This window comes from Cervus canadensis, chromosome 21, assembly GCF_019320065.1.
Source record: "Cervus canadensis isolate Bull #8, Minnesota chromosome 21, ASM1932006v1, whole genome shotgun sequence".
Taxonomy (NCBI): Eukaryota; Metazoa; Chordata; class Mammalia; order Artiodactyla; family Cervidae; genus Cervus; species Cervus canadensis.
This window is the reverse complement of record NC_057406.1, coordinates 12,683,598-12,693,275: the sequence shown is the minus strand read 5'-3', so window position 1 is coordinate 12,693,275 and position 9,678 is coordinate 12,683,598. Positions and strand designations below refer to the sequence as shown.

Sequence of the window (9,678 nt, the reverse complement as noted above, 5' to 3'; positions counted from 1 at the left end):
ATCTCCCGCCCTTGACTGCCTGCGGGCCGTCTTCTAACCTCATATCCCGTAATGAGATCCGCTGTCGGATCCAGTAAATCTTGTCCCCAACTTATTCGCAGTTTTACGGTGCCTACAGAACATCTTGTAAAAACTCATCGCATGTTGACTTTACGGAGTTCGATTCCGAAGCTAGTGTGGGGTCCACGTTTTGTTTTGTGGGTTTTTTTTTTTTTTTTTTTTTTCACGTTTTAAGTTTTTAAAACGCAGAAAACTTGGCACAAGTTAGGAGAACCGAGCTCGTGCTCGCTGGCCAGCCTCCACTCACTGTGTGACCCTGAACCCGGTTCATTATCTGTGCTTCAAATCCCCACATGGAAAATAATCCCTGCTTGTCTTGCTCTGGCTGGACCTGTCACAGATTACATTCTGAAGGCTGAGGGAATGGAGTTGAATGAGAAGCTACTTGTATGGGTGGGAGGAAAAGTAAGATATTTTGTTGACTGGACAGTCTCTCTGCATTAATTACAGCAGTAGTAGTATTTGTTAAGATTACAGATTTATTTACATACATTTTAAACAGGACAAGAAATGATTTCCCCACCCTAGTTAATATTTACAGGTTATTTCAATTGGAAACAAAAAAAATCAAAACATAGCAACTCTAAGTAACGTAATCATGTCCCCTTTATCTCCCTGGCAACCCCCCTTCACCATATGTATTACAACAGGCTTGCTGCTCTTTCTTCACCAGCCAGCAGCCCAACTAGGAAAAGTCACAGTCTGCTTCAAGTTTTTCCATGTACTGGGTCAAAAAGGAAGCAGTCACTGAGTTGGTCCTCAAACACATGGACTGAATTACTTCAAATGAGGTGATTAAAAGAATGAATAGATGGTGGTTAAAGGGAACAATTAAGAATGACCATTTATGGGGGAAGGAGGAAGCAGTAGTACTGTGTTAGTGTAGGTCAGAAGCAGGGTTCTCTAAAAAGTCTGCAGCCATTTATTTACAGACATTCTAAACAGTTACATTTAAAATCTGTTAAACAGTTAATACACTAAAAATATAAAGTGGACTGTTTACGATACTAAAAACTGTTTACGACACAAGATATTTTAAAAAGCAAATCTGGGAACTCAATTCCCTTTTGACTCCAGCGATCAATTTCTTGAGACCACGGATGTCTGGGAAACCGGTCAGTCTTTCACAAGGACCTGGCTTCTGCTCAGCTTTCCCCTCTCCCTGAGGTACGCAAACAGGTGTCGTCGCCTCCTCCATGTGACTTTTATCCCGTACTTCTCCTCTGGGGTGTCTTTAACCAGAATAGGCCCGGGCTCTGGGCTCTTGGGCGTGCTCGTGTGAAGGGAACAGCTGGGAAGGCTGTTTTCCCTCACTTCAGAGGGAATGGGCTCTCCCTGCCCCGGGGATCCTGGGGTCTGGATGTCCCGGGGAATGAATGCACACGGGAAGTCTGGAAGTGCATGTGTCGACAGCTCCCTGCAGCTCTGGGGGCTGAGCATGGGCACCAGGGGCCTTCCAGAAATGTCCTTTTCTGGTTGACTGGGGCCATCCTTGATTGCCGGGATCCCAGGTGTGGCTGAACTGGCAGAAGACTGCGGAGTCTCAAACGTTAGACATGGAAACCTGGAGCTGGTAGATTTTTGACTTGAACGCCTCTTCTGGTCTCGATGATGATGCTTCCGGTTGCCTGGGAACCAGCTTTCTGCTGTTGTATCAAACTGAGGTGATACCTAAGGATTCCAAAAGAAAGAAATACAAGTGAAGTGTGCCAACTCCCAGATACAAACCTAAGGAAACTGCATCAGATGACCAGAATCCTAAATGGGGGCCCACAACAGCAATGGACTTAAAACAGCTGCCTAGGGACTTCCCTGGTGTCACAATGAATAAGAATCTTCCTGCCAATGCAGTGGACACAGGTTCAATCCCTAGTCTGGGAAGAGCCCACATGCTGCAGGGCAACTAAATCCATGCACCATAACTACCGAGTCCAGCTCTAGAACCCAGGAGCCACAACTACTGAAGCCTGAGCGCCTAGAGCCCGTGCTCCGAAACAAGAGAAGCCACCGCAGTGAGAAGTCCATGCGCTACAACAAAGAGCGGCCCTGCTTGCTGCAACTAGCAAAGCCCAAGTGTAGCGGCAAATACCCAGCACGGCCAAAAAAACAACAGCCGTCTGTCTTACTGGATAACCATAGGAAGGGATGCGGGCTTTGGGCAAGTTACTCAGCCTCCCTGGCTTCATCACACCTTACGGCTGCAACACATTTAACGTCTCCCTTTCAGCTCTGAGGGCGGGCCCAGCTGTCTTCACCACTGATGCCCAGCACCTAGCAGAGCACCTGGCACCCAGAGGACCCCAGTGTAGGACGAAAGGGCTAAAGGCAGACCAGTGAGTGAGATCAGGCGTGGAGAGCAATGAGCAGGGCCTGGCACATGGTGAGGACTTCGTAACACGTCCATGTGTTCATGCCTCCTCCCACCAACAGCGCTCTAACATCTACACTTCCTCCCCACTCCTGGAGCCAGGGGTCCAGTTCTCCCCAGCACTCCCGGACCACACACATCTGTTAGGTGCTCTGGGGCAGAGCTCAAGTTTTTATCTGGCTCTTCTGCTACACCACTTTCTGATATCCCATAGCTGTGTTCTCTTCCCAGGGCTTTTAAACTGTCAAGACAGAACACATGCCATCTCTGAGGGTTTTTCTTCACTGTTTGGTGCACTAAACAGTAAACAGAGGGACTTCCCCGGCAGTCCATTGGTTGGGACTCTTCAATTCCAATGCAGGAGGTGTGCATTCCATCCCTGGCCGGGGAGTTAAGATCCCACAGGCCTTGTGGCCAAAAAAACGAAGCATAAAACAGAAAAAATGTTGTAACAAATTCAATAAAGACTTTAAAAGTGGTCCACATTAAAAAAAAAAAAAAAAAACAACAGTAAATAGAGTACTTAGCTAAAAATTCCACCTCTCACATGAAGCTCAGGGAATAATCTCATTTTTCACTCCTTCTTCCATTTATCTGGCTTTCTCACCCGGCTACTGGATACTTTTATACTGAACTCTTTTAGGGGAACGTGGTGGGGAAAAGACTCCAATTCTAGTCCACCCACGCCTCCTCCCGAACTTAGGCGAAAAGATACAGCAGAGAAGATGGCTGAGGATGGAGAGAAAGTGAACACTGCCTCCTTGTCCCTGCGCCCGTGAGGCTCCTAATTCTTTGGCAGCCCTGGTCACGGGGCAGAGTCTGCACCCTGAGAAGCCTGGCTGAGCAGAAGTCAAGGCAGGAACCCTACCCAGGAAGTGATGGTGTTGTGGTCCACAGGCTTGCTGGGCACCTGTCTAGTGTGGGTGACCACGGGAAGCTGGGGAGATCGACAGCGGTATTTGGGGCCCTCCAGTGGTTGTTGGTGGAATAGCAGCTGGGGTTTCTGGGCAGCTTGGCAGCGCTTTTTCCTGGGAGGCATCAACGGGTGAGAGAAGAGCAGTTAGCAACTGCATGATGCTGGCTGTCGGCAGGTCCGGGGAGAGGCTCCACTTCCAACCCATGCCTGCAGAGAAGAAACAAATGCCAACAACCTGGTGATTCCCCAGCTCCTCCTCACATTCTGCCAGCCAGTTCTGCTAGCAGCTCGCAGCCCTACCCCAAGGGGTGTGCTGGCATACCTACCCCAGCTTCCTACAGCTGCATCACACATCACTTCCCACTCAACAAACATCGCCCAGTGAAAACTTATCAAGCGCAGCCTAAGCACCATGCCAGATGCTGGGAGTTCAAAGATGAATAACTACTTATTGCAGCATCATTTATAGGGTGCCAATCACTTGTACAGAAACGGCCCGTGCCTGTCTTCAAAGACCTGAGAGTCTAGCAGAGGGAGAAAGGCATCTACAATAATGGGAGCCGTGCTTCCCTCCACTCCCCCCAGGGAGGCTCTCTGGGGATGGTCACACCTGACCTAGGTACAGAAGGGCAGGAAAAGCTGAAGAACGAGGGGCGGGGGTGGGGGTGGGGGGCAGCTCCGGGCTGAGGAGCAGCACACACAAGGCAGAGACAGGAAGGAGCTCGGCAAACCCAGGGGCTGCATGGAGCTGGACACAGGGCAGAAGACAACAGGCGAGAACACAGGCTCGAGGAGGCATCACAACCAGGTCGGAAAACCCGGGGGACCACCTGCGTTTGGACTCTGGCCTAAGTAGTCAGGGCAGATTCTCAAGTGGACGGATATCATCACACTTGGATTTCTTTTTTCAGCTTTTACCCCAGCTGATTTTGAACACAGGAAAAGAAAAAAAAAAGTTAATAATACGAGCTGCTATGTGCCCGTCACCCAGCTCCAAAAGCCATAAATCTAGGACCAGTCACAGCCCATCCACACCCCATCCATTTCCCTACCAGTGTATCATTTTCAAAACACGACGTTCCCAGTCATGATATCATTCCTAGTAACACGACACATATAAATATTTGAAACCTATAGGTATTATACCGGCTTCCCTTATGGCTCAGTTGGTAAAGAATCCGTCTGCAGTGCAGGAGACCTGGGTTCGATTCCTGGGTTGGGAAGATCCCCTGGAGAAGGGAAAGGCTACCCACTCCAGTATTCTGCCCTGGAGAATTCCATGGACTGTATAGTCCATGGGGTCGCCAAGAGTCAGACACGACTGAGCGACTTTCACTTCACTTATAAGTAATTATACATATTTATATACTATATGTGTTAAATATACTTATTTATATACTAGATGTATTTACATAAACTATAGTATTCATTGGAGAAGGAAATGGCAACATCCATATGTTTGTATGTGCAAATTCCTTAAATAGTAAATATCCAGTGTTCACATTTTCAGTTGTCTCATAGGTACCATAATTTTTTCTGTGTGCTTTTGTCTTGAAACAGATCTTCCAGGCAACAGAGGCAAGAGCAAGTGTCCTGGAAGCAGGGGGACCAGTTAGAAGGTTGTGTTGTCCGAGAACTGCTAAGGCCCGTACCCAGGCTATGTCAGTAGAGATGCTGGAGGCAGTGGCAGGGTCAACAAGCCCCACCGGGTGATGAAAAGTCTGAGACGGTGTCCAGGGAATCTAGCAATGGGAGGGGCCACGGGGCATCCAGGAGGGACAGCCACACAGCAGGGCAGGCAGGTTCCATCAGACAGCCGTGATCCTTCATTCAGTGAACAACAAAGCCACACGCTCTGATCTGTGTCACTAGGCAGTGCAGAATCAGGCGAAGAAAAATGAGGACAAAGTCTCTACCCTCAGGAATCTAACATTTTAGGGAGAGCGCAGGTAGGAAATACATCCATCTGTTTATTCATTCACTCAGGACATATTTACTGAGTGCCTACTGTGTTCTGGGCACTGTTATGGGTGCTGGAAATATATACCAGGTTACAAAATTAAATCCCTGCCCTTGTGGTGCTTACATCTAGTTGGGAAGTGATTAGAGATACAGAGAAAAGTAAATTGGCATATGGGGCTGAGCTGACCTGGGCCTATTTGAGACAGGGTCATCCGGCAAGGCCTATCTGAAAAGTGATATTTGAGCAAAGACCTGAAGGCAGATATTGAGAACGAGCGGGCACGAGAAAGATGTGAGAAAGAATATTCCAGACTGAAAGAACAGTAAGTGCAAAGACTGCCAGATGGGACCGTGCCTGACTCACTCAGGAGGCAGTAAGGGTCAGCGTGGCTAGACTGGAGAGTGGAAGGAAGTGAAGCCAGTTCACATGAAACCATGTCCAGGCAAGGCCAAGGCCTGGGCTGCATTATTCTCAGTGTGCTAGGAAGTTGCTGCGGAGATCAGGACAGGGAAGGAACATAATCAGATTTATACTCTTAGAAAATAGTTCTTAGTGCTTTGTAAGGAAAGGTGGGTTGGGAAGAGAAAAGTGAAAGTGAAGTCGCTCAGTCATGTCTGACTCTCTGCAACCCCATGGACTGTAGCCTACCAGGCTCCTCCGTTCATGGGATTTTCCATGCAAGAATACTGGAGTGGGTTGCCATTGCCTTCTCCAGATCTTCCTGACCCAGGGATTGAAGCCGGGTCTCCCACATTGTAGGCAGACACTTTACCGTCTGAGCCATTGGGAAGAGGGGGCATAGACAGAGGGAGCAGAGAAGCAAGGTAGACGACTCCCATGGGAGCCCAGGGGAGCGATAACAGTGGTGGCAACGGCCCCAGTGAGAAGCGCTCAAGTCAACAGCATGCTCGGAGTCCCAGCCTCACCGGGACACCACACTGTTCAGCAGTCCCACTGTGTCCTGATCAACTCATTTTCCCCACAAAGATCATCTTAAAACTTTAGAACTCCTCTCCCAACCAAGCGCCTTACTTCCTCCTGCACAAATAACACAGGAGACAGCAAAGGAAATACCCTCACCTTCCAGGAAGCAGATGCACAAACAGAAGCATATCTGCACCCACCCTCCTTTTTCTGCTCTAACTAGAGGTCAGTCCCTTTTGCTACAGGGGCCTCTCCCTCTGGCTGGGTTTTGGAGCCTGCCTCACCCTGTACACCTTTCTCAGGCAATCACCTGCTGACATGTCCATAACCACCTAGAAGTAGGCGAGTCCAGCATTTCTACATTCAGCTTAGAATCCTCACACTCAGGACCCAAATATTCCAGGACCCAAATTGTTGCCTACGTGACAACAATTAGATGTCTCAAATGCAGCTCACCTTGACGCATTTACAACTGAATCCATGCTCATTTCCCCTGCACTCCCTCCACAAAAGTGATCATCTTCCAGAGCCTTTGCTTAAGGAACAGTTTCATCACTCATCCAGCTATGTGGCCAAAAACCTTGACATTTACCATTCCCCTCGACCATCCAACCCAACATCAAGCCCTCTCAAATCTACCTCTTAAGCGTGCCTTGAATAATACCCCTCTCCGGGCTTCCCTGGGGGTCCAACAGCTACGACTCAATGCAGGGGGCCCAGGTTCCATCCTTGGTTGAGGAACTGGATCCCATGTGCCACAGCTAAGACCTGGGGCAGCCAAATAAATAAACAGTTCTTTTAAAAATACTAACAGAGGCAAATTTCTAAAATAAAGTAATACTCTTCTCTTGAGAAGGGCAGTTGAGGGGTAGGCAAAATGGATGACAGAGGTCAAGACGTACAAACTTCCAGTTACAAAATAAATACACTGTGGGATGTAATATGGGGCTTCCCAGGTGGCACCAGTGGTAAAGAGCCCACTTGCCAATGCAGGAAATGTAAGAGAGAGATGTGGGTTCAATCTCTGGGTCAGGAAGATCCCCTGGAGGAGGGCATGGCAACCCACTCCAGTATTCTTGCCTGGAGAATCCCTATGAACAGAGGAGACAAGTGGGCTACAGTCCATGGAGCTACAGTTCATGTACAGTCTATGGGCTACAGTCGCATAAGAATCAGACACGACTGAAGTGACTTAGCACACACGCACAGAATGTAATATACATTGTGGTCACTATAGTCAGTGAAGTGAAGTGAAGTTGCTCAGTCGTGTCTGCCTCTTTGCAACCCCATGGGCCTTCCACGCTCCTACGTCCACGGGGTTTTCCAGGCAAGAGTACCAGAGTGGGTTGCCATTTCCTTCTCCAACTATAGTCAGTATTGTATTTCAAATCTGAAAGTTGCCAAGAAAATAAACTTAAAAGTTTTCATCACAGGACCTCCCTGGTGGTCTAGTGACTAAGACTCCACACTCTCAATGCAGGGGCCCAGGTTCAATCCCTGGTCAAGAAGCTAGATCCCATATGATGCGACTAAGACCCAGTGTAGCCAAATACATAAATTAAAAAAAAATTTTTTTTAAGTTCTCATAAGAAATAGTTCTCATGACAAGGCAAAAAGTTTTTGTCACTATGGTGGCAGGCGGTAACTAGACTTACTGTAATCATTTTGCAATGTATAATAAAATACCAAATCATTATGTTGTACACCTAAAACTAACATAATGTGCTATGTCAATTATATTTGGGGGGTGGAGTTTAGATGTGTGGGATTCAGTAATATAGTTCAGGATTAAATGTGGGATCACAATCAATGGCAATCTACTTTTGAGACATGTTTGATGCAACTCAAAATTTGATAAAGGCATTCCTCCTGTGTGAAAAAATAGTACTATTACCCTACCCTTCTCTCCCTCTCTCCACCACCCTTCAAATTCCAATAATTAATGGCCTAGGGCCCGGTAATGCAGTAGTCTAACTGGTCTACCCTAACCTCTGGCACCCCCTGCCGGGGAACGTTTGGGAAATGCAAAGCTCATCGCCACTCCCTCCCGTTTGAAACCTTTGTTTGGGGCAAGAACCAAACTGCTCCGTGGCGGCTAAGGCCCTGTTGCTCTGGTTCCAGTGTCATCGCCCACAGTCCACCCTTGTCCCTTAGCTCAAACCCCTCAGATATATTCTTCAGCCTTTGTGCTGCCCCTGCTTCCTCCTGTCATGTGGTCCTTGCACCCCCCTCAATTCCCTTGTCCAGGAGGGTCTCCGTCCCTTGTTTGCATAAAGGCATCAGATCTCAGACCAAGCTTTAGTTCATCAGAAATGCCTTTCTGGGTACTTTGCTGGGTGGGTGGGGGTGGAGGGGTCCAGCGGCTGAGGCTCTACGCTCCCAATGCTGGGGGCCGGAGTCAGATCTAGATCAGGAACTAGATGCCCCAGGCTACAACTAAAACCTGGTGCAGCCAAATAAACAAATATTAAAAAAAAAAAAAAAAAAGAAAGAAAGAAAGAAAAGAAATGCCCTTTTCACCTAAGGCAAGATCTCCTTACTTCAGTTCAGTTCAGTTGCTCAGCATACTCAGTTATCCCTGAGCTGTTATCACTTCACAACTCTAATTCTTCATTTGCTTAAATACGCAATTCGACGGGAGCTCGGGTGAGCCCCTCTTACCTCGCTACAGACTGTAAGCTCGAGAGAAAGACCCCCGTATCTCGCCCCGCCACTGCATCCCAGAGCCGCCCCGCACATGGTAGGCGCTCAACTAAAAACGTGCTAAGTAAGAAAACAAAGTCCATTACTTCAAAGAAAAGACTGCGAGGGACTGGGCGGGAGGAGATCAGAGCTCCAAGATTCCGGGCGGGGGCGAAGGTGCGCGGCGTGCGCGGTCATTTTTATAAGGAGGGAACCAGAGCGAGGCGGTCGTAGCCCTTTTCGGGCTGCTCCGGGGGTCCAGGACGCTCGCTGCCCGGGAGGTCGACGGCGGACAGTCCCCCCCGCCTCCAGCGAGGAACCAGGGGGGGCGGGGAAGAGCGCGGGGCGGCCGGGGGTCCCCACTGTCCCCCGGGGCCCCTCGCCGCGGAGCCCTTCTGCGCCCTCCCCCCACGAGCCTGCGGCCCCACCCGCCGCCTCTCGACCCGGCCACCCGGTCCGCACGCCGCTCGGCCCGCCTCACCGGCCTCACCCGCTGCCGATCGGTCCGCCCTGCCTGCCCGCCGAGGCAGACGACCCGCCCACCTCGCCAGCCCGGCGGTGCCGCCTCACCTGCCGGTCCCGCCGCCGCCGCCGCCGATGCGCCCGCCTCTCCCGCCCTCCGGGCCCGGAGCCCCGCCTGCCGCCGGCGTCCCGGCCGAACGCGGACACAAAGCCGGCGCTGATTGGCCACGCTCGTCACGTGACCGCAACGCTCCGCCGGCGCCAATTTCAAACAGCGGAACAAACTGAAAGCCCCAGAGCGGG

At 49.9% G+C, this 9,678-nt stretch overlaps 1 protein-coding gene across 4 annotated transcripts; it reads right to left on the bottom strand.

The window, feature by feature from the left end:
- Positions 1-519: 519 nt before the first annotated feature.
- Positions 520-9,612, bottom strand: RHNO1 (RAD9-HUS1-RAD1 interacting nuclear orphan 1). Of its 4 annotated transcripts, none has more exons than XM_043440957.1 (3): positions 9,484-9,612; positions 3,297-3,551; positions 520-1,731 (listed from the first exon to the last, which is right to left on the bottom strand). In XM_043440957.1, the coding sequence occupies exons 2-3, from the start codon at positions 3,465-3,467 to the stop codon at positions 1,177-1,179; spliced, it is 726 nt and encodes a 241-aa protein (XP_043296892.1). In that variant the 5' UTR covers positions 3,468-3,551; positions 9,484-9,612; the 3' UTR covers positions 520-1,176. The 4 variants fall into 4 exon arrangements, with proteins under 4 accessions (XP_043296892.1, XP_043296896.1, XP_043296893.1 ...); XM_043440961.1 differs by having other exon boundaries at positions 9,404-9,520; XM_043440958.1 differs by having other exon boundaries at positions 9,395-9,497.
- Positions 9,613-9,678: the final 66 nt, after the last annotated feature.